The sequence below is a fragment of the Hippocampus guttulatus genome, chromosome 16 (genome assembly GCF_054856545.1).
Source record: "Hippocampus guttulatus isolate MCC_2025c chromosome 16, RoL_Hgut_1.0, whole genome shotgun sequence".
Classification (NCBI taxonomy): Eukaryota; Metazoa; Chordata; class Actinopteri; order Syngnathiformes; family Syngnathidae; genus Hippocampus; species Hippocampus guttulatus.
The window spans coordinates 59,507-81,718 of NC_141276.1; the positions used below are offsets into that span (position 1 = coordinate 59,507).

The 22,212-nt window shown below is 56.3% G+C and overlaps 4 protein-coding genes and 1 long non-coding RNA gene across 16 annotated transcripts; 4 read left to right on the forward strand and 1 right to left on the reverse strand.

Annotated features, from left to right (window-relative positions):
• Positions 1-614: 614 nt before the first annotated feature.
• Positions 615-6,550, forward strand: notum1a (notum, palmitoleoyl-protein carboxylesterase a). 2 transcript variants are annotated; one of them, XM_086132846.1, is made up of 11 exons: positions 618-1,097; positions 2,764-2,816; positions 2,924-3,019; positions 3,798-3,858; positions 3,943-4,001; positions 4,080-4,182; positions 4,256-4,447; positions 4,795-4,892; positions 4,974-5,121; positions 5,198-5,245; positions 5,315-6,550. In XM_086132846.1, the coding sequence occupies exons 1-11, from the start codon at positions 742-744 to the stop codon at positions 5,616-5,618; spliced, it is 1,518 nt and encodes a 505-aa protein (XP_085988972.1). In that variant the 5' UTR covers positions 618-741; the 3' UTR covers positions 5,619-6,550. The 2 variants fall into 2 exon arrangements, with proteins under 2 accessions (XP_085988971.1, XP_085988972.1); XM_086132845.1 differs by having other exon boundaries at positions 615-1,097; positions 3,943-4,182.
• Positions 6,551-8,138: 1,588 nt separating this feature from the next.
• On the forward strand, positions 8,139-9,487 carry myadml2 (myeloid associated differentiation marker like 2). The gene has a single exon (XM_086133225.1). It carries the CDS (start codon positions 8,237-8,239, stop codon positions 9,146-9,148), a length of 912 nt encoding a protein of 303 aa, XP_085989351.1. The 5' UTR covers positions 8,139-8,236; the 3' UTR covers positions 9,149-9,487.
• Positions 9,488-9,917: 430 nt separating this feature from the next.
• LOC147192224 (uncharacterized) lies at positions 9,918-10,596 on the reverse strand. The gene is made up of 2 exons (XR_015103195.1): positions 10,479-10,596; positions 9,918-10,318 (listed from the first exon to the last, which is right to left on the reverse strand). It is a non-coding gene; the product is annotated as an uncharacterized LOC147192224 (long non-coding RNA).
• Positions 10,597-10,750: 154 nt separating this feature from the next.
• On the forward strand, positions 10,751-15,325 carry LOC147192225 (pyrroline-5-carboxylate reductase 1, mitochondrial-like). 10 transcript variants are annotated; one of them, XR_015103194.1, is made up of 8 exons: positions 10,751-10,970; positions 11,420-11,640; positions 11,711-11,890; positions 12,352-12,573; positions 12,683-12,776; positions 13,419-13,582; positions 14,116-14,179; positions 14,286-14,433. XR_015103194.1 is itself a non-coding variant. In XM_086132853.1 (8 exons), exons 2-8 carry the CDS (start codon positions 11,428-11,430, stop codon positions 14,421-14,423), a joined length of 936 nt encoding a protein of 311 aa, XP_085988979.1. In that variant the 5' UTR covers positions 10,751-10,983; positions 11,420-11,427; the 3' UTR covers positions 14,424-15,325. The 10 variants fall into 10 exon arrangements, 7 of the variants coding, with proteins under 7 accessions (XP_085988979.1, XP_085988983.1, XP_085988978.1 ...); XR_015103193.1 differs by having other exon boundaries at positions 13,419-13,971; positions 14,286-14,372; XM_086132853.1 differs by lacking the exon at positions 14,116-14,179 and having other exon boundaries at positions 10,751-10,983; positions 11,420-11,494; positions 11,570-11,640; positions 14,286-15,325.
• A 631-nt stretch (positions 15,326-15,956) lies between these two features.
• Positions 15,957-21,657, forward strand: LOC147192226 (transcription factor MafK-like). 2 transcript variants are annotated; one of them, XM_086132859.1, is made up of 3 exons: positions 15,957-16,106; positions 17,701-17,772; positions 18,813-21,657. In XM_086132859.1, the coding sequence occupies exons 2-3, from the start codon at positions 17,737-17,739 to the stop codon at positions 19,242-19,244; spliced, it is 468 nt and encodes a 155-aa protein (XP_085988985.1). In that variant the 5' UTR covers positions 15,957-16,106; positions 17,701-17,736; the 3' UTR covers positions 19,245-21,657. The 2 variants fall into 2 exon arrangements, with proteins under 2 accessions (XP_085988985.1, XP_085988984.1); XM_086132858.1 differs by lacking the exon at positions 15,957-16,106 and having other exon boundaries at positions 16,122-17,772.
• The last annotated feature ends 555 nt before the right edge of the window (positions 21,658-22,212 follow it).

Sequence of the window (22,212 nt, forward strand, 5' to 3'; positions counted from 1 at the left end):
CTGGTCGCCGGCCAATCGCAGTTGTTGTTTTGTTTTTTTAACCAAAGACTTCAATTTGTCTTCTGCAATGGGGATGCTGTGTACGGGCACTTTAGGAATTGATGTTGCAATGGCAACATGGACATTTTGTCCGGGTTTAAAAAAAAAACAGATGTCCAAGATTTGGTTTCCCCTCTTCAATGACGATACGAATTTTGCTCATCTGAAGAATAACACGCGTAGTGCTACTTGATCAGTCGGTGTTGCAGAGGGGGAGTTGGTGTCCGGATCAAAGGAAAATGACTGCGATGACACCGTTCTTCCGTGAAACGGCAAAATGAGTCTTACTTTGGTTTGGGACGATGCGAGCATCTGACAAAGCTTTGAGGATCGTCAGCCCATCACAAATCGCTGTTGCATTTCAAGGCCAATTAAAAAAAAACAAAAAACCGGAACGTCGTAGATCAAAGGAGGCATGTGTGCGCGGCGTTGAGTCCATTTGAAAAAAAAAAGGGGAGGCGGGCGGCCGGCCGGGTGGGTGTCGTTCTCGGGCGCTCCGACGTCCTCGGAGTCCCGCCCCGCCGCTGCTGATTGGCCGGACGCGCAGCCAAGGGGGGGAAGTTTGAATAAAATACCAGAGCATGGCTGGCACCAGTGTCGAGCGCGAGAGAATCGCACGGCTGATCTCCGAGAGGCTTTCTCAAAAGCGCCTTTTCATTTCCATTTGAAAAAAAAAAAGAAAAGAAGGGACCGGCGTTAAGTATGAGGGGAATAAAGATGACGGCGGTCCGGGCCGCCTCGTCGCTGCTGCCGCTCGTGCTGGTCGTGATGCAGTCCGGGGCCGGGCTGTGCGCGCGGAGGTCCCGCGGCGGCCGCAACCCGCAACCGCGACGCGCGGCGCCGCCGCCGCCCGCGGCGAGCGGCAACCGGGGTGACGCCGCCGAGAGCTTCCCGCTGGATTTCACCGCCGTGGAGGAGAACATGGACAACTTCATGACGCAAGTGAAGAACCTGGCGCAGTCGCTGTACCCGTGCTCCGCGCAGAAGCTGGAGCACGACATGCGGCTGCACTTTGTGGACAACGCCTCGGTCACGTGCAACGACGGCAGCCCGGCCGGGTACGTAAAAAGGAAAAAGCGGCACCTGCGCCGCTCGCCTTTCTCTTCTTTCTCGCTCTTCGTTGACAATTTGGCAAGAAAGTTCGACTTGATGACCGAGGTTGGGAGCGCCCCCTCCCCGAATTCCACTTCAATTTGGGGTCGGCGATTGGCAAAGTCTGTTGTCGGGTGGCTTTCGTGACCTCCGGAGTCAGGCGCGGGTTTTGCCGTCCTCCGCGTGTGTCCACTTCAGCTTTGGTTTGCTCGCCATCTCTTCTCCGCCCATCCCGTCCCCGCCTGCTGCCGAGCTTCCCGAAAGGTCGAGGGGCTCCTTGCACTTTCTGACCACATTTGCGCCGTCGAGGGGGAGGAGGGAGTGCCGCTCGAGAGTTTGGCATCCGCGCGGGGCAACGCGGGAAAGAAAACAACATCCGGCCGAGTGAAATTCCCTCCCGGCCGCCGAGAATTGGCCAAGCCGAGGGCTTTTGGATTCGAGCCGGCGATCCTCGCGTCGCGTACGTGGATGTTGCCGTTTTGGGGACCTTCCCGTCGCTTGAGCGCAGGAAGCCTCGCGGGCGTGCGCGCGTCCGGCCTGATTTCAACACCCGCAACGGACGAGTCGCGCCACTCGATTCGAGAGCGCCTTCTTCCTCTTTGGAGTAACTGGCGTCGCTTGCTCGCTCACTTTGGTCCGACAAGGGGCCGTTTGTTTGTCGGTTATTGAATCAAAGCTTTGAAGTGGCATCCGAATTGAGGGGAAATGATTCCAGAGAGGCTCGGCTGCCTTTTGGCCTTGAGGTTTTATCGGCTGGCGCGGCAAGACGGATGAAATGCTTTCACGACCCGCCGTAACCGCAACCGAGGACGTTTGACTTTGCTTTCGTTTCTGCAAAAACGGCCGCGTCGGCGCCGTCTGGAGACGCGGGACGCTTTCGACCGGACGCCGCACGGTTCTTGTGGTCGTTCTTGGCTGGAGCGCAACGGCGACGCGCGGACGTGACCGAAAAGCCGGCCGGCGATGACGCCTCGTCGACCCGTAACCCTTCTGCATAATTCCTCCGTTAGTAACAGGAGCGCGCTGAAGCCGTAGGCGCTCGAGAGACGCGGCGGCGTGGGGGGGGGGGGGGGGGGCTTCACTGGCAGATGGTCCTTTTTGTACTCGGCTCTACGTTTGGCTGTGGCTAAGCTTTCGTGGCGGCTGGCGGCGCGTCTCGTCGACCTCTCGCTCGGCAAAGTCGGCTTTGCCCCGGAATGGGTCGCACGGGGCCGCGCGGGTCTGAAGCCGGAGCGACTGAGGCGATCTCAAATGCCAATCGACGTGGTCATCGCTGTTGTGGTGACATCACCGCCGAAGAACGATGAGCTCAAAGGAACACGGCGGCGCCCGGACCGCTCTCGGCCGCGAGATAAGCCGTATCGCCGATCCGCCCTCGCGATCGCCTTTTCGATGAGGATGCGCTTATCGATTGATTTGTTTCAGAAGATGGCACTCGACAAAGCGACGGGACGCTGACGTTCAAGATCAAAGTCTGAATAAGCGACAGCAGAAATTGCGAAGGCTTTACGGCCGTCGGCGACCTAAGAGTTGGAAAGTCGACGTTTCAAACGCGCCGGTGCAAAAACGACAAGCTGTCACGTCACTGCCGATTGTACGGGAGACGATGATGTGTTCTTGGATGTCCCTCAGGTATTACCTGAAAGAATCCAGAGGAAGCAGACGCTGGTTGATATTCCTGGAGGGTAAGTACAAAGCACGGATATGCCCCCCCCCCCCACTCCACTCTCTGCGGCGCTCAGCCGGAGATGTTTTTTGGGAATAACTTGCTCTTTGTGCACCCTCGGCGCAGGCGGCTGGTACTGCTTCAACAAAGAGAACTGCGACAGCCGCTACGAGACCATGAGGGGGCTGATGAGCTCGTCCAAGTGGCCTCAAAGCAAAACTGGTGGGCCTCGCCTCACCTGTCCGATACTCCATACTTGTTCTTCCGGGGGGGGGGGGGGGGGGGTCATCTGAATTGCCTGAAATATTGGTTGCGAATCAGGAATCCAGAGTGCGCCGCCTCGGTTCGAGCCGCTTGCCCGTGCCCCGCCCGGTACTGCCGGAACGACGGCGCTTCGGACGGCTCCGCTCTCTCGGTTTGCTGGCGGGCCCGCGCGCAGCTGCGCCGACTCGGTCGAATGGCTTCGCGTACTGCGGATGGCGGAGTCACTCTTGCGTCGGTGGCTTCGCCGAATGGGCCCCGTTGTGTTTTGACCGTTGGGTCACAGTGACTAAAAGTCAGAGGCCGACTCAAGCGAGTGAGGCGAAGCGGACGGCTTTAGCCAAGGCCTCGCTTTCACCGCCGCAACTTCTCGCGCGACATCGTCCGAGTGAACGACAAAGCAACACGGTTCCCTCTCATTTGAAACCGTCCGCCGAAGTTGAAATGCCGGTCGCGGCTACGGCTCGAGTTTTTCTTTTTTGTTTTGCCGGCGCGACTTCCGGGTCCGTTGAAAAAGCTTCGGCGGAAAGCCGCTCCCCGACACCGGCCGCCGTTCGCCGTCGGGACGGCGAGCGAATCACTTGCGCGTGCGGCGCGGGTCGACTCGGCGCCGGCCGCCCCGAGAGCACGGACGTCTCCGTCTTTCGCTAACTCTCATCGGCGGGCCAACGGCGCCGGCGAGGGAGAAGAGGGGGTGCGCGCAATGGCTCCTGATCCGCCGGGCCATGTGTCTGCGCAGGCGCCGGCATCCTGTCTCCGCTGCCGGAGGAAAACCCTCACTGGTGGAACGCCAACACGGTGTAGGTGGACTCCCTCGTCTCGTTTGTTTGAAGTCCTTTCAAATGGATGGGAACATCCGGTGACTTGGAATGTTGTGGATACAGGTACGTGCCGTACTGCTCCAGCGACGCGTGGAGCGGCGCCGCCGCCAAAACGGAGCAGAGTAAGTCGTCGCTCGACGCTTCGAATCGCAGCTTTGAAGGCAAACCCGCGCCACATATTCTTTCTCTGCCGCGAGGAGGCGGCTACGCTTTTATGGGCTCGCTGATCATCCAAGAGGCGGTTAAAGCGCTGCTGGGGAAGGGACTGGACGGCGCCAAGGTCCTGCTGCTAGCCGGGAGCAGGTGCGTTCGCCGGAGGAGCCGCGCGGCCGTTCCGGCGGCCCGTCTGAAGCCGTGCGATCCCGTGTGCGCGCAGTGCCGGCGGGACGGGGGTGCTGCTGAACGTGGACCGCGTGTCGGAGCTCCTGGAGGGTCTGGGCCACGGCGGCATACACGTGCGCGGCCTGGCCGATTCCGGCTGGTTCCTGGACAACAAGCAGTACGACTTTACGGACTGCTTGGACGCGCTCAGCTGCGCTCCCGCCGAGACCATCAAGAGAGGCATCAAGTAGGCAGACGCTTTACGCGCCGCTCCTATTTATTTGATTCGAGCGAACGCGGCGCTCTTTCGCCCGCTTGATGCGCTGCAAAGCGGAACGCCGGACCGGCGAGCCGCTCAATATGCAGCTCCCTTGGCAAGTGCATCAACCGACAGAGCCGGCGGCAACGCTGTCAAACTCGGACGGGCCCCGCTCTCGGAGCTCACCGGCCGGAGCCGATGATCTTGCGGCTCAACCGCCTCGTCTTTCTTTCGCGATGCAAGCGCGCCACCTGCCGGAGCGTCTAGGACAGCGCCACACTCGGCCGCGGCGAATCGGTCACTGATCTGCACGGCGTCTTTGACCTCTTGGCCAGGTACTGGGGAGGAGTGGTGCCAGAGAAATGCAGACAAGCCCACGAAGGAGAAGAGTGGAACTGCTTCTTTGGCTACCGAGTCTTTCCGTCCATCAAAAGTAGGCTTCGGGCCCGCGCAAATCAAATTCGCCGATCCGCGGGGAGTGCCGTATCGCGCTTTGATATTGTGGCAATTTTAGGCCCGGTCTTTGTGGTCCAGTGGCTGTTCGACGAGGCCCAGTTGACCGTCGACAACATTCAGTTGACGGGACAGCCCGTGCAGGAAGGCCAGTGGCGTTACATCCAAAATCTGGGCGCGGAGCTGAGGAATACGCTCAAAGACGTGCCGTGAGTCAACGTGCTGGTTTGTGTCGGGGAGGGGCGGGGCGGGGCGGGGCGGATTGAAAAATGCCTTCCGTTTCAGAGCCATGTTCGCCCCGGCGTGCCTCTCGCACGAAGTCATCACGAGAAGGTGAGTGGCCGGCGCCGCTTTTCTTGCTTTTCTTGCGAGTTAAGAGCGTCCTCTGGCGTCGCCTTGCAGCTACTGGACAGACGTGCAGGTCAAAGGCACTTCCTTGGCCCGGGCGCTGCACTGCTGGGACCGCAGCCTCCAGGACAACGGGAACAACAAAGCCCCGCCCAAAGGCTGCCCCGTGCATTTGATGGACAGCTGCCCGTGGCCGCACTGCAACCCCACCTGCCCCGCCGTCCGAGACCAGTTCACGGGCCAGGAAATGAACGTCATCCAGTTCCTGACGCGCATGGGCTTCGACGTGCAGAAGATGGCCCGGCAGCAGGGCTTGGAGCCCGGCAAGCTCCTGGGCATGCTGAGCGCCGGCGGCTAAAGGCGCCGGCCCGCAAACTCAAAGCCCCGCGCCGCTCTACGCTCCGGCTCGAGCCCGAGCGGGGATGCGGCCGCCGTCCGTACCCGATACCCCCGACCGCTCCCGCCGCCTTCGTCTTCCCTCTTACGACAGACATCCCGTTCACCGGCGCACCTCAAAGCACGAACCGAACCGATCGCGCGAGCGGCCGGGGAGATCCGTTCGCAGACTTGGAAGATGCCCGCGACGCTTTTATTCGTACAAACGCGTTTTGGGAATCCTATTAAAGCATCGTAGCCGGAAAAGAAAACGACGGTGGGGAAATGCGGCCCGGTCCAAAATCACAGAGGCGAGACGTCACCGCCGCGCGCGCGGACGCGGATTGTGGCGGGCGCGACCGTATGCCGCGGTCTTCCTTTTTTTTCGTTCGAAAATCGGCTTCCTTCCCCGTCGACCGAATCGAACTACAAACGGCGGCCGCTCGGTCCACCCGCGGGCCCTTTGGGGTCATCGGCATGAGCCACGCGCACGCGCACGCGCACACGCCACGGTGCCATTTGATCCAAAGTACCTCTTGAATCACCCCCCTCAAGGCCCAAAGAACCCTTCGATCGATGCAAAGGGAGACAAATATTGTGCATTGAGGACGCTCCGAGTCTCCGTTTAGGTTCTGTCAACTCCGCGCTTCCATATCATCATACAGATCATCTTTGAGGAGACGGCCAATGTTGTACGGACGCATGTCTTTGGAAGGGCGTATTTTCCTCACACCATCCGCAGAAGGAACGCGATTATTCATGATATTATTCTGCAACATATTTTTCACAGGAGAAACTTCAACTACGTCGGCTATTTGCATATTTATTTTGTTGTGTAAATCATATTTATAAGTGCTATTTTCTCCCACAGAGAAGTGATTCTTTGTAAAATTGTAAATACATGGCTGCCCCCCCCCCCATGTGTTGACTGCATTTCTTTGCGTTTGACCCGAAAGAGAAGACGCAATACATACATACAAAGTAGACGTGTGTGTGTGTCTATATCTACAGTGTATGTATATTTTTTATATCTGTTTATGTTTGTGGATGATTCCCCTCACACATCGATTAATATTACAATGATTGTATTGTTAGACGGGTTGAAGGAAAAAACACCAAAGGACGTCCAGTTGTAAGGTCATAAAAGGGTTTGGTTTGAAGTTAGCGGATTTGACCCTTTTCCAAGGTCACGACAAAGCTCAGCGCTGCCAATCGCTGAGCCGTTGGCTTATTAGCCCAAGAGTTTTTCCACTGCTATGTGACTTTCGTGCAGGTTAGAAGCGCTGCACAGCTGCTCTCGTGCCACCGGGCGAGCTCTTTGAGGGCATTCGTAGCAATTCACGAAGCACCCGCGCCAAGAAATGCACAGGTATCGATTGGGTCGCCCTCCTAGAATCTTTTTTTTTTTCTTCCAACTTTAGCCTCTAAACTCAACTGCATAACTAGACATTGATGGGCTTCTTTAAATAAAAATGAATACATAAAACTAAAGAGAGATATAGTGCCGGCGCGTTGGCACGCGAGCAAAACACGGCAGTCGAGTTCATTGTAAAATACAAAGCAGAAGCGGAGCGTAATGAGCTCGTAAACGGCGTGTCCACTTTTCACTCAATCGTTGGAGCGTTGCGAGTGTTGCTCGACCATTTTGTGGTTTAGCGAAACAAGTTTGTGCTCAGATGCGTACTTGCGACTTGATGTTTCTTGTGCTCACAATGTGATACATATGAACAAAAACACATGCATTTTTTTTTTACATAAGAACAGCCAAGATGTAATGTCAATTGAACATCCCAGAAGACAAATGTCACAAGTACGGCAAGTATTTTGGGTAACTACCACTTGACGTTCAACTTCCGAGCTGAAATCTGCCGGCGCTTCTCTATAATTTGATGGTGGGACGGCGCGTAATTGCCGTCCGGAACGGGCGTCTCGGCCTTCGGCCCCGTTATTACGCGGCGTATAAATGGCAGTTGCAGCTGCGACTCGGCCTCCCGAGAAAGGCGACTCCCCCCGCCGCCGCCCGCCACACGTAGCCTCCCACGCCGCCGCCGAAAACACAGCCCCTATTTATAGCGCCGGCCGGGGGCCCGCAACCGGGGCGCGCCCGCGCTTTGATTTCAGCAGCCCTCCTGAGCGAGCCGCCGCCGAGCGCGTTCAGACCAAAGACAAACGGCGACCGGAGAGGACGATCAGAGTTTTTTCGACGGAGACGCCGAGCGACTTGACCGACGGGACCAAAGAACGAGCCAACCCGTCGGTCGGCGGCGGCTTTGCCGCACGAGCGACGCGCGACCCGATCTAAGGAAGGCTCGCGGCACAGGGCTGACCTTGGAATTTTTTAAAAGATTTGCTGACAAACCTTGGACGGTTCCCTCGCGCCGCCGTCGCTCCGAGCCAAGCCAAGCGCGGCCGAGACAAATTCCTCTTGAAAGCGAAGGTAACTTCTCTTCATCGTAAGCCGCTTCCTTTGAATACGCGAGGGAATCGACGGGGAAGGGTCGTTCGGAGCGCGAAGCTCCGTGGCAAATGAGGCGCAGGCCCTCCTAATTCAGCGCCAGCTCGAAAAGGCAAGCGCGAAAGCGGCCGAGACGCCCGCGCGCCATGGACGCTCACGGCGGACACTACCTCAACAAAGAAGCCGTGCTGTCGCCTTTGGGCGCGGCCCGAATGTGCCAGCTGCTCTTGGGCTCCGGCATCATGGCCCTGGTGTCGCACGGCGCGGGCTACGGCGCCACCTACGGGTACTTCTGCATGTTCGCGTGGTGCTTCTGCTTCGCCGTCACGCTGGTGGTGTTCAGCCTGGACGTCACGCGACTCAGCGTCTGCGTGCCCGTCTCGTGGGACAACTTGACGGTGGCTTTCGCCGCGCTGGCGACGCTCATGTACGTCACCGCCTCGGCGGTGTACCCCGTCTACTTCCTGGAAGCCGACTGCCCCGACGGGGGCTGCGAGGAGCGGGCCTACCGCATCGCCGTGACCGTCGTCTCCGGCGCCTCGGTCTTCCCTTACGCCGCCGAAGTGTTCATAACTCGCGCCAAGCCGGGCGCCGTGGCGGGCTACATGGCGACCGTCTCCGGTCTACTCAAGGTGGTCCAGGGATTCGTGGCCTGCATTATTTTCGGAGCGCTGGACAATTACGGCGAGTACGACAACTACGCCGCCACCGAGTACTGCGTGGCGGTGTACGGCCTGTGCTTCTCCATCACCGCGCTCGTGGTCGTACTGACCATATCGGGCAGGACGTCGTCCCTGCGCTTCCCCTTCGATCGGTTTGTGATCATCTACACCTTCGCGGCGGTGATCCTCTACCTCAGCGCCGCGCTGGTGTGGCCCATCTTCAGCTTTGACAAGAAGTACGGCTTGACCGATCGCCCGGAGGTCTGTCCGCGTGGAGAATGCCCCTGGGACAGCAAGCTGGTGGTGGCCGTGTTCACCGTCGTCAACCTCATCCTTTACTTTGTTGACCTGCTCTACGCGCAGAGGATTCGCTTTGTCGCCAGTGCTGCTGTCTGAATGTCCATCCATCCGTCCGCCCGTCCGTACTTTTTCTCATCCGTGTCTCCTCACGAGGGTCGCGGGTGTGCCGGCGCCTATCCCGGCCGTCTTCGGGCTACACCCTCAACCGGTTGCCAATCGCAAGGCGCGCGCAGACAAAAGAGCATTGGCGCTCACAATCACACCCGAGGACAATTTGGAGCGATGGATCAACCTTACGCAAAGGCCCGCTTCTTCGATGTCTCTCAAAGACTATTGTCCAATGACGCGGGGTGTGTCGAGAGAGATTTTTCCCGCGCTAGCCGATGCTCACGCCGGTTGTGCCGAGTGCTTGTGTAGTGTGTTTAATAAAGCGCAGATAGCCAAGCTTCTGCTCTCGCTTCTTCGACTAATCCTCCGTCTTTGGGTTTTCCGGCGGTCGGGATGCCGCCTCTCACGGGTCAGTCTAGGTATTACAAAAGACATTCCGGTCCCGCATGTTTTCCATCCCTCCCTGTTGCGACGCACCCGATTCAAATGAACGAGTTGAATATCGGGCTTCCGCGGAGCTTGTCGATGATCTGATCACAACTACCATTTTGGAATCAAATTTCCTGTTGAAATGTAAACTGTGGGCTGCGTCCCATTTTCAGGTCGTCACGGATTTAAACTACAGCAGTGGGGGGGGGGGGGGGGGAACACAGCAAAAATAACCGTGACCCTGTCTTTCAATAGTGCCGCAAGAGGTTTTGCCATCGGGAAGACGTGATTGGTGAAAGGGTCGATGGTTGGCTCATGTCGGCGGTGGTTCAAAAGTCAAGTCAGCTTTATTGTCAAATATGATCGACGTACAACAGGCAGCACGGATGGAATTTCTTTCCTCTCAACCGCAGTGCAAACATGCAGTGCATTGAAAACACACGGCGAAAAATAAGGGCGGCGAAACGGAGCTGCATAAGACATGCAAACGTGAATATCATCAAATAAAAGCATAAATAGCAATCAACAGGGTGAAAGTTGGGTAGTGCATTGTTCAAGTGCAATGAGCGGATGTCAGGGTCACTCACCGTCTGTGGCAGAACGGGGAGGGAGGAGGAGGGGGGGGGGGCTCTTGCTCGCCTCAGTTTGCGGAGAAAGTACACTACAGGCACCGGTGGGCTTTTTTGGCCGGTGATGTGCTATTGCGGCTCCAGGGACACGTCTTCGGCGCTAAACGGCAACAAATACAAACTTTTGTCAGTTTACCGACAATTTGAACCCTTCCTTGCCAGCGAGTCCAGCAAACGAGCGCCACAATTCCGGTAATTCACAACACTGATCTTCGCTCCTTCTAACGCTAGCCCCATCCGACTTCATTTTGAAACGTTACCTTTGAATAACCTGGCCAAGTAGGGCAGTTCCCGCGATACAGTCGCCATTTCCACTTGACGCCAGCGGATGTGAGCTTCGCCCCCACCTGATCGCAAGCGACTGTGCTCGTCTTTCCCTCCCGCGGCACAAACTGGTGCAACCGGTCGCCCTTTAAAATAGCCCGCCCTCGATTTGTGGTTTCCGACGACAGGATTGGTCGGTTGTGACACGTTGAACAAAACGTGCGCCTGAATTGGCTCTCGCATCCGTCCGTCAAACGTTTGGCCCTCAGGTAGTCAGGCACAAGTGACAGCAAGGCGAGAGCGACGTGAAACGACAGTTTCTTGCAGTAGTTTGTCTTTATGTCCGTTTCTCTCTTTTTTGGGTACGCGGTGACATTGTTTAACAACTTGGATTCGCTTAGAACGAAACTTCAATAGTTAGCCTTCAGCTTTCAGCGACTTAGCCGATCATTTTCAATCGTCGTTTTCACGTTCTCTCCGCAACGCAGGTAAATAACGCGTGTAAGTATTTCAACGAATGGTTACAATTGACATTTTAGCTCATTTACGGCCTATATGGACTGCAAATATATTTGGCCCATTATTTGACATTATTTTTGAACACATTTTGATGTGAAACGCATAGAAACAGTATTTGTCGCCCTTAAAGTGATAAAAATCCTCCACTTTCATCATTTGTCTGATCATATTGTAGTTAGTTGACATTGAATCTTGTAAGTTTCCTTTAATAAACCTGTGATTCAGCTCATTTTCCTTCCGAGGCGCCTCCTTCTTCGGATAGCACATTGCGATATTACTCTCATCTTGATCGCTTTGCTTCGCTTGGCCCTAAATTGAGCAGCGAGCCAGATTCTCGGCCTTGAGCTTCGATGACTGCCAATGGAGGTCGACGGGACTCTCCTATGGTCGTCTAACTTGAAATGTTGTCCATGGGCAGCCGCTAGGATGAGCGTCGGCTTCATAGGAGCGGGCCAGGTGGCTCACGCCCTGGTGCGAGGCTTCGCGGCGGCAGGTACGGTTGGCTTCCAACGCTCATTCGGTCATGTTGCGAACGGCGTACGGCGAGCTGATCCGAGGACGTGTTCAGGTGTCGTAGCCGCCCGCAGGATCACCGCCAGCTCCCCGGAAACCGATCTCCCCACAGTGCAGGGACTTCGGGTGGGTAAACCTTTTGAAAAGCTCTCCCTTTCTTCGTGAGAATTGCAAGTCGGTGACAATATCCGTGCAGACATTAGGGGTGCACGTCACCACCAGCAACAAAGAGACGGTGAGCAAGAGCGACGTCCTCTTCCTGGCGGTGAAGCCTCACATCATTCCCTTCGTGCTGGACGAGATTGGACCGAGCATGGAAGATCGCCACCTTATCGTATCCTGCGCTGCCGGCGTCACCATCGCTTCTATCGAAAAGGCGAGTCGGTGTGCCGCTTTCAAGGAGTCATTCGTCCGTTTCCTCTAGCCGCGGGCGCGACCGCCTACTTTCCCAGCGCTATGCGGACACGCAACGACCGACATTTGTTCCTTCCTTTTTATATGTTTACACGTGTCAATCTCATTTTCAGGGGATATAAAACTTTGATTTTAAGTTACGGAGTCTGGCGGGTGAATACAAAACAACCCCCCCAAAAAAGAGTGTGCAGGAATAGCGGCGGCAGCCGCTGCTCGATGCGGTCCCCGTTGCGGTCGGGTTTCCAAAATGCAACGGTTAAACTGGAAACTGAATGGAAATAATTTTCCTCCCGCGGCTTTGGCGCTCCGACGCCCCTTCTTGCGCCCCCGCCCCCTACCGGAGCCTCTTTCGGCTGACGCGTTGCGCGCGCCGTCTCGGTTTCCAGCCGGCGGCGGGATTGTAACCGGGGCGCGCCTTTGCAGAAGCTGCTGCGGCATCGCGCCGCCCCGAAGGTCATGCGTTGCATGACCAACACGCCGGTGGTGGTGCGCGAAGGGGCGACGGTGTACGCCACGGGTACGCACGCGCAGGTGGAGGACGGGAAGCTGCTCGAGCAGCTGATGGCCAGCGTGGGTTACCGCACCGAGGTGGAGGAGGACCTCATCGATGCCGTCACGGGCCTGAGCGGAAGCGGCCCCGCTTACGTGAGTCACTCGCACTCGTGCTGCCGCCTCGCGCCTAACTGCCTTTCGCTCGGTTTCCGTGAACGGACAGGACCCCGCTTTTAACCGAAGACCGCCGGCGCTCTCGCAGGCTTTCACCGCCGTGGAGGCGCTGGCTGACGGCGGCGTGAAGATGGGCCCGCCCAGGAGACTCGCCGTCCGCCTCGGAGCTCACGCTCCTGCTGGTATGAGCGCCGCGCCTATTCGATGTCGATGAACATTTCCGAGCGCCTTCGACCGCACGCGAGTCATTTGCATCGATACAAATCCCCAGTGAACGCAGCTAGCCAGGACAAAACGGCGACACCGACCTTAACCGCTCGGTGTCGCGCTTGACTCGGTAGCCACCGCAGACGAGGAAAGCTCAATACGATTGACGACTGTACAAGTGTAGTGGAAAAGGTTGTTTGTGTGAAGGGACAAAATGCGGTTACGTCGAGTGCGAATGGGTCGTCGGTCTGTTCTCGTTGAAATCGGTTTGTAAATAAAACACGACCTTTTTGGATAGTTTGAACATTTGTCATGTTCTCTGATGCAAGGAAATAGAAATCCGTTGTCTTTCGGGAGTTGGCTTTTCAGTTGTTTGTACGCGCAAAAGCAATTTCATTGAAGCAAGCCGCGCGTTGTTTGCCTTGTGAAAAATGTCGGCGGTGACGCGGTGCCTCGCTCCGTCGCCTCCTTCCAATTGAACAAATAAACGCCCCCTCTCTCCGAATTGTACCTCCCTTTTCTGCACACTTTCCTGAAATCCGGCGGCTCAAAGTCAATCGCACAATCAGCGCTGAGCCGATGCCGTCTTAATCTTCCTCCTTTTGTGTCTTTGGAAGGGCGCCGCTCGGATGTTACTCGACTCGGAGCGGCACCCCGGGCAGCTGAAGGACAACGTATGCTCGCCGGGGGGCGCCACCATCCACGCCCCGCACGTCACGGAGAGCGGCGGATTCCGCAGCCTCCTCATCAATGCGGTCGAGGCCTCCTGCGTTCGGACCAGGTGACCGCCGCAAAAGGGCTCCGCGTCGCGGCGGCCGCCGGATGCGAAGCCCTTGCCGCCGATGTCGCCGCGGTGCCATCTCGTCTGTTTTTAGCCGACAGCCCGGCTTGATTGGAATTGGCTTTGTCAAGCTATTTCCCAAAGTCACTGACGCGTAGCGGTCGGCTCGCCTGACTTGCGCGCGGGCAGCGCGGGATCGGTTGCCACTCGGTGACTGTGCGAACGCTTGTCGGTGTCTCTATGCGCCCCGCGGCTGACCGGCGACCGGGGCGGAGTCGGCCTCGAGCCCAAAGTCGGCTCCGATAGGCTGCGACGCGACCCTGTTCAGGAGAAGCCCCGTCGGACGGATGGTGTCCATTTGTTGGTGATGTTTGGCAAGAAGGAACGCCGTACGTCCACGGCTACCGTAGACTCGCTCACTCGAAGATTCCTCATCGTTATTGAGTGTTTATGCTCTCAATGGGCTCATTCTGGTCTGGTTCTACTTGCTGCGAATCTTCTCATTCCCTTCGGCTTTCTGCTCGTCGACGAAGAACGCCGCGTAAAGATCTAGACGGCTATCTTGGTGTCTTCTGGCGTTTCACTTGCGATGAAGAGGTAGCCTGACGAATGTCGCCTTTCGCACGCATCGGCGGCTTTTCTTGATTTTATACTGCTGCGCTCAAATTTTACTCAAAGCCTCGCCTGCTTCCTCCCCTAAAAGGGAACTGCAGTCGTTGGCGGACCGGGAGAGGATTTCCCCGGCTGCCATCAAGAAGACGACGCTGGACAAAGTGATGCGGCAGCCGGGAGTGACGGTGGAGGCCGTGGACGCGCCGTCACGCGGGATCAGTATCTTTAATCGCAGCAACAATCCAAGAACAAACAAGAATTGATGGAGAAATAACACGGTCACCATTTTGCATGACCTTTTCTTCCCTTGACATTTGAAATTGCCGCTTTACGTCACATCGAAAACCCGAAATAACCCACGGACAATCTTCTCGTTTGCACGGTTAAGCAACCCGTCGTCACGGAGTCCGGGGCGAACGGGAGGGCTGATAAACTGGCAAAAGACAAATCCCAACTCCTCATGGAGGGCCCGTAACCTACAATTGCCGTCCCTCATTACATCATCTTCTCCACAGACGCCGCAGTCCGGGCGACGTCCGTAGCGTGCCCAGAATGCGCTAGAGAAGACGCCTCGCCACCAGGTGGGAAAGGTGTACCGCCGACCGGGATGTTCAGAAACGCTACCCGGGGAACCGATTTTCGGTCGTTGAGAAAATTCAATCTTTGACCCCGTATCGGACGCACGGCGGAAGGCTTGCCGAGCGCGACCGGAATGGCCTACTAACGCCCTGAGCGACGCGCCCGACTGGTTGGGCCCACGGGCGAGATAGTTGAACGGTCGGGATCGCCGCCCGCAGAATCGTAACAACGGGACACATGGACGGACAACCGTTCACGGTCACGTTCGTGTCGCTCGACGATTAACGGTCCTCGGTGTGCCGAACATGTTTGCGGAACGTCGGCGGAAGGGCTGGCAATGAGTTCACAGGCTGTCCCCCGCCCACTGCCCGAAGTCGGCTGGGAGAGGCTCCGGCGCGCCCGTGACCCTCCTGAGGAGAAACTATTTGGATCGTGGATGGATGATTAATTCCAAATCGTACAATTGAAAGCCATTACTGTTTTTTCCACACATAACAAAAAAAATGTAAAAATGACAAATGACTTAATAAAATGCGAAAGGTGAGCAAAAAAGTTGGCCTACATCATTGTCCCTATTGCACGATTGTATCTCTTCAGAGCGACTCGTGAATGAAGTCACGTGACAAAACGCGACGACGTCCAACAAGAGAAAAGAATCGAGGAGCGCCAACCCGCGCCGCCATCCAAATCACAAACGGCAGACCTCCGAAATGTGTGTTCTTCCTGTTTCGAGAAGAAACTAGGTCAAGTGGGTCCGCCGTTTGTGCTGAGCCTTTGTGTTTGTTTGTTTGTTTTCTTTGTTTTTTACATCGTACCGTCCGGCTGGGATTAGCCACCTATTGTCAGAGTTGCGATATTTTAGACAGCGGTGTTTGACTTTCAAAGTAAGATAGTTCGCATGTCTTTACACAAACCCCGGGGCCTCGTTTCCGCTTGTGCGGCTTGTTTAATTTTGAAAGCGGAAGTGCCTTGTTTGTGCCTCGTAAGAGTGAGGAAACGCGAGCTAATCTTTAGTGAAAAATGTCCGATTTTTTTTTGCTCGGTTTTAGGCACGTCGGCGCCGGGAGAGACGTGACGCCAGGAAGCGTTGGGTAGCTCCGTCATGTTTACCAGGGGCTGGGGACGGGGGGTCCTTCCCTTGGGTACTGCTTGTTTATTCCGTAGGCGGGGGAGTTTGACACTTTGACGCGCGGAGGGTGGGGGGGGGGGGGTCGCGGAATGTCCGAGGTGTTGGGCTAGCTTCAACTCATGCGAACCTGTCGCCGCTTCATCACCGCGCCGTCAAAGGGGGATTACGGTATCCCGAAGCGGATCATTCACAAAACCAAGCCAGGTTGGTCCTCTTTATTCCGCTCCGCCGACGCCGTTTTGCAGCTCGACCGAAATCACCGCTTCATATGCTGTGGGTTTATCAGTCATAATAATAGGCGAAATACTCATTAAAAAAAAGAAAAGAAAATCGAATCATCTTTTTGTGACGAATCTGCTGCCGCATACCCCCAAATTGCAAGACGGCGAAACAAAAAGCAGACATCTTTTGTTTTGTCCGTAGCGTCGTTCTTGTCATTTCAATCTGCCGAATCGTGTGAAAGGGGCTCCGTGGGCCGAGCCGGGTCGATAAGAGCATCAAGTGATGATGAGCGTCATCACTTGGGACTTTGTCTTCGTCTTTCAAGCCTTCGCGCCGCAAGTGGCAAATCGGCGTCAGGCTGTCGCATCCGCGTCCAAAATGCACGTTCGGCGAGATTCCAAATGTCGCCGGGGTCTGCGCTTTTTCCCCGTTGGATGACGTCGCCAGGGTCCCTTCCCATGCATGCGTCCTCGCGGCATTTTTATTTCTCCCTTGCTCCCTTCACTCATGAATTCCTTTGCGCAAACCCACTTTTCGAACTCTTGCCTGCCTTTCTTTGCCTCAGACCGGGCGTCTTGTCTCTTTCTTTCTTCTGCGTTTCTTTCTTTCCATCATCCTTCATTCTTTCCTCATGTCAAATCAGATTTTTTTCAAAGCTTTTTTTGTATGAGCCCAAGACAGAACGCCCATCCGTCCACTGCAAACAACCAAAGTTCGTTCGCCTAATCCTCGCGGTTATGCTTTTTGTCTTTGGCGATGGAATGCAAAGGTGCCGTTTTTGCATGCCAGATGTAGGAGAGCTTTGTTTGCTTCACGTCCCCACGATGTCGCTCCATATTTGGACTTATTTTGCGGCATTGCAATCCAGGCGAGGGCATCGGGCGTCCATTTCTCTTATTTTGATGGCGCCTGCCGCTGATTCTTTCAACCCGTTTGCGCTTCCGATTTGACCGAGGCTCGGCCCGTTGCTCCGTCCGCGTCGGGACGGAGCAACGGGGAAGGCAAAATGCTTGACCCTAAAGGAGTGAGCGCCCGAAGACGGCGGAGGCATCGGCGCTTTACCCTCCCGAGCGTAAGGCGCTTCGGAAACGGCTGCGTGCGTACCGAGACCCTACCCGGACTTGACGGTGCAAACGAACCATTAGAAATTGCGAGATGGAATGTACGATTGTTACTGTTTGAAAGTGTGCCATTCGTTGGCACTTTCGTTTCGTTTCTCTTAAAGAATGAAATGCATGCCGCGAAAATGGAAAAGAAGAATTGTTTGTATTGACGGTGTTGCAAAGTCCATTTTGATGGGATGACTCGGCGGGCAGAACGCCGGCTCGGCCTCGACGGAAGCTCTGCCGGATTTCAGCCGCCGGATGCGTGCGGAACAATCCGTCCGCGCACCCGTTTTGCGACGATGCGGCGGGGGGCGACTTCCTCGATCGCAGCCTTCATCCGGGAAGATGAGCGGCGCAGATCAAGAGTCGCCCGGCGGCGGCGGCGGCGGGCCAAGACCAGACAACGCACCTGCGTCGATCTTGGCCTCGGGCACACTCGTGCCATTGTTGACGCCTGTTTCTTTCCGCAGAGCGGCCGGCGGCGCGGGTGGACGCGGCCTCGGGGCATGACGACTCCAAAGAAGGGAAACAAGGCCTTAAAGGTACCGAGCGGCACCAGCGCGCTCTTCCGCCGGAGCCCGTTCAGACTCCCGAGGAGATCTCGCTCTTCCCGAGCGTCGTCCGTCTTTTGGGGTGCGAGCGCTCGGTGAATTTCGAGGGGGCGGCGACTTTGCGCAGGTGCTGAAATATGGGCCTTGTTTGGCGCGTAGGGAAAAGCCGACCGCCCGACGACTCGTGACGGCGTCCGTTTTCACCCGAAATGGAATGTAGCCAAAAGCCAAGAAGCGCCCCCCCCGACGGAGGAGCAAGGACGCGGCCGGCAATGGAAACAATCGCGTCCTCGCCGATGTCCTCTTTTGTACGAGGGGGCGCCCCGCGCGGCAGGAACGCTTTTCTGAAGCGAGTCGGATCGGGCAACGTCCAGTTCCTTCACCGACACGAGGTGGCGCGCGCGCGTTCGCTTGTTTGGTTGGGTCCAGTTCACCCGCGGGGACTTGGCGCAACGCTTTCTTTGGTTTTTCGTGTTCCGGGTCGAGATTCAGAGTGCGGCGTAGCGCAGCTCCAAAACTGTTAAATGCCTACTTTTCAAAAAGATTTCTGCGTGCGGTATTTTCTTTCCTGCGGGCGTATGAGAGGGCTGCGCTTGTGCGCCGAGTCCTTTGGGAAGAAGTGCGGGCGTTCTTTTCAGATGCCTCATGGAGGAGAGGGGCCACGCTGACATTGAGGATGCTTTTCGGGCGTCATGGGGGAGCACGGGCGCGTCAGCTCCTGGTGGCTGGTAAAGTTGCTAAGGGGGGGCTAAGCGCTAGGTAGGGTGAAGTATAGTCGTAACCGTCTCCAAATTTGGGTGACGTGTGGTTTATCCAAAGCGTGATCCGTTTTGATCTCGATGTACTTTTGGAGCGCGAGGTGCACTTCAGATGCTTTTATGCACGGCCGTCGTCGCGTTCTCGTTCTCGTTCTCGACCGCGTCCGATGGCCGGCGGGCATCCGTTCTCCGCCGTAGCGGAAGTCCGACGACTTCCCGCTCGCGCGCGGAAGACGGGCGAGCGCTGACGACAAATTCCCCCCGTCGGGCCAGGTGAAGCGGGAGCCGGGCGAAAACGGCACCGGCCTGACGGACGACGAGCTGGCGAGCGTGTCGGTGCGCGAGCTGAACCGGCACCTGCGCGGCCTGACCGCGGAGGAGATCCTGCGGCTGAAGCGGCGGCGGCGCACGCTCAAGAACCGCGGCTACGCCGCCAGCTGCCGCGTCAAGCGCGTCACGCAGAAGGAGGAGCTGGAGAAGCAGAAGGCTCAGCTGCAGCGGGAGGTGGACAAGCTGGCGGCGGAGAACGCCGGCATGAAGGCGCAGCTGGACGCGCTGCGCTGCGAGTACGAGGCGCTGCGGAGCTTCGCCGGGACCGCGGCGCGCCACCCCGCCGCCTCGGCCCGCGGGCCCCCCGTCCCCGCTAAGGTGGCCGCCACCAGCGTCATCACCATCGTCAAATCCAAAACCCAGGCCGGGTCGTAGGAGCGCGAGCTCGGCCCGCGCGTCCGACCGGGCGTTCCGGCGGCGATGTCGCCGCCGTCGTTGATGTTTGTCGGAAGCGGATGGCTTCCTTTGTCTTTCGGCGCCTTTTCGCCGGTACGATCCCAAAAGACGTGAGCTCGGCAATCGCGTCGGGCCCCGACCGGCTGGAGTCCGCTCAAAGAGACGGAACCGACACCCCCGCCCTTCCCCGTTTCAAAGGCTTCCCGGGTGTCTTCAAAACATGGATGCCAAATGGGGGAAAGAGCCCAAGAACCACCGCCCATTTCCGAAATGAGCTTTCCGCGAGAGGGGCGGAAGTCGGGCCCGAGCCGAGCCCAAAGTGCCAAACGTAACCGCTGGCCATCCGGACGACAACGTTTTCACGCGGGGACGCGGCACTTTGGAACTCCGGCGTGCGCCGTTTCCGCTTTGCAGCCGGCCAAAATGGCCGATCTTCTGCCGGCCTAGGCAAGGAAAAAATAGTCCAGCGTGAAAAGGAACAAAATCATCTTGGTGTGTAATACTGGCTTTACGAGGGCCCCCCCACCTCAACCCCATTTTTTTTTTTTAGAATACCTTCTGTTGTTTCTAGAAATATAAGGCGGGGGGGGGGGGCATCATCTCTGACCGTTGCCCCCGTTTTCTGTTGCAATTGTACCAAAAGTGGCTTACGGTTGAAGTCGGCTAGCTTTTGTCTAGTGAGCCTGGACGCGTGCCGTGAGCTAGCGCCTGATGTGACGTCTTCTTCAAGTGGCAAGTCGACCGCATCGGTATCAATGGCGCGCTATTTTTGAAGCCGGTCCGTAGAGCTAAACTTAGGTGGCGTAAACAAGGTCAGCTTCTCGTCGCGCTATCCTCCTCTCGCTTCGTCGTCCTCCCGCTCTTCCTCTGAGATTTTTACTTCCCAAGCCGAGGAAGAAAAAAAATCGGAAAAGTGCAATCGAACCGTGCACCTGCGCTCCGTGAGGCCGACGCGCTAGCCACTCGCTCGCCGTGTCGCCTGTGTTAGTTCCTTCCACACTTGTATCAAGTTAAGTAACTTTCTACGTGGGGGGGGGGGGGGGTGGGGGGGATCCTGTCGTCTTCGGGCTTTTGCCTGGAATTTGGATGAATTTGCTGGACACGCCACCAGCAACCGCAAAGTCCTAAAAGGGCGGCATTCCAAAGCCGTCTTAGTGAGGCAACCGCCGGGGTGTGCGCAGGCGAAGCGTACGTAGCTGCGGTCGGCGTGGATAACGCGGGGTGAAAAAAAAAGGGACCCTTAAATTTACAAAAAAAAAAATCACCCAAAAAACAGTTTACAAAGTGGGAAGAAAAGATGGTGTTGCTGCAATAAAGACAAAAAGTGTTTTTTTTTTTTAAATTTTTGTAAGCGTTTTGCTCGCAAGCAGTCCGACCCAGGTAGCCCAACACATTTGGCCACGTAACCTGCAAAAAATATGGCAAGCGCACGGCCATCTTCATGGCTCGTTAGCGCCACCGACCCATCTTGTCTTTCCACCGCAAGGAAACCGATGTGAGTCGATGGCGGCCAAATGTTGCAAAGTCCGCCGGTGCCAAATCCAGGCGGGCTCATCTCATCTCGAGGCGCCGTTACCCGGCTAGGATTCCACGCCGTCTTCCGTCCGCTCCTCAGCCGGCACTTTCCAATCATTCCCGGACGATCGCAATCGATTGCGCCGACGCATCCGATCAAAACTCTAGCGACGCGAATGTTTCGATCGCGGCGGCTCTTAAAGATGCAACGCAAATCATTCGAACTTCAAAGTGATCCGCAACCGACCTGTATTCCGGAGGCGGCGATGATCGCGCGTGCCGCTAGAGGGAGCCACGCTTTGAGCATGACCGCGGGAGAGTCTGTCAAAAACGCCTCGCGGGCCACTCGCGATCTCTCTTTGCCGCCGTCCCGCATTTTGTTTGCGTGTCGTCGGCACGAGCGAGGTCCCCGTGACGCTACGCGGCCACAATCGTTTTTGGAATTGCGTTTCTATGTTGCGACTTTTTGGAAGACTGTCTCATGAGCTCCTATTTTCATTCTGCGGTTTATCGACGGATAATCGGGGAGAGTAACTAGCGGCGCTTGCGCTTCTTTTTTGGGAAGCTTTGTACCCAGTTGACTGTGCGATGATGTGGTTTTGTTTCCTCCGTGCGGGCCCCGTGTTTCAAAGTTGAACAAAAGCGAGTTCGACAAACGCGACGCGTACATTGTTTTCTTTCTTTTCTGTATGGATTGTAATAACGCACTGCGGTACTTTGTATGAGAACAGTGAATTGTAACTATTTATAAATCTAATTATTATTGTACCTTTTTGCAATCTGTAGATATGTTCAACGTGGGGTGTCTTCAGTTATTGGTGTACATATTGTCCGTTTGTTTATACAGCTTCTTTTGTTTTCTATAAGATCAATAAAATGTTTGGGGGGGGGGGGGTGAGGAAAAAAAGGACTTCTCCACATTGCTTTTGTCGCACTCGGTGACCCAGTTGCATTGCGGTCGGGCGGATTTATAGGATGGCCCCATCATTTTCCATGGCATCATTTTTTTTCTCCTTCCACGATCCAAAAAAAGCCACCGGGCGACCCACTTCGGCGAACCTCCGCGGACGCGTTTCTGGCGAGGAAAACGCGAGAGTCATGAAGGATGTCTAGGCGAGTTTGGCCTAGATTAGCGAGTTCGTCGTCGCTGCGCACCCCCTTCGTGGAGTCGGTCCGAGCCCGCCCCCCACCCCACCCGGGTGGCGCTCTCGATCATGCCTTGCCAAACCATGAAGAGAGATTGATGGCCACAAATAATAATCGTCTGTTCTTTGTCATTCAAAAGTCGTACAAAGACCCCCCCCCCCCCCCACCCCCATTCAAAAAGTACAAAACTAGAATACAATTTCACACAAAGCAGAGTTCTGGCAAATTTCGCAACAATATTTTTGTGTCCAAATAGCCCAAGTTTAATGGAAGAAAAATGTTTTGC

What these genes read in the sequence shown, in the direction of transcription:
- notum1a (XM_086132845.1), top strand. Translation starts at nt 742, where the DNA reads ATGAGGGGAATAAAGATGACGGCGGTCCGGGCCGCCTCGTCGCTGCTG. An exon ending in CTGGTTGATATTCCTGGAGG is followed by an intron (nt 2,817 to 2,923) that starts GTAAGTACAAAG and finishes CCCTCGGCGCAG; the next exon opens with GCGGCTGGTACTGCTTCAAC. An exon ending in AGTCTTTCCGTCCATCAAAA is followed by an intron (nt 4,893 to 4,973) that starts GTAGGCTTCGGG and finishes TGGCAATTTTAG; the next exon opens with GCCCGGTCTTTGTGGTCCAG.
- myadml2 (XM_086133225.1), top strand. Translation starts at nt 8,237, where the DNA reads ATGGACGCTCACGGCGGACACTACCTCAACAAAGAAGCCGTGCTGTCG.
- LOC147192225 (XM_086132851.1), top strand. Translation starts at nt 11,428, where the DNA reads ATGAGCGTCGGCTTCATAGGAGCGGGCCAGGTGGCTCACGCCCTGGTG. An exon ending in CCATCGCTTCTATCGAAAAG is followed by an intron (nt 11,891 to 12,351) that starts GCGAGTCGGTGT and finishes GCGCCTTTGCAG; the next exon opens with AAGCTGCTGCGGCATCGCGC. An exon ending in GCCTCCTGCGTTCGGACCAG is followed by an intron (nt 13,583 to 14,285) that starts GTGACCGCCGCA and finishes CTCCCCTAAAAG; the next exon opens with GGAACTGCAGTCGTTGGCGG.
- LOC147192226 (XM_086132858.1), top strand. Translation starts at nt 17,425, where the DNA reads ATGACTCGGCGGGCAGAACGCCGGCTCGGCCTCGACGGAAGCTCTGCC. An exon ending in AGGGAAACAAGGCCTTAAAG is followed by an intron (nt 17,773 to 18,812) that starts GTACCGAGCGGC and finishes CCGTCGGGCCAG; the next exon opens with GTGAAGCGGGAGCCGGGCGA.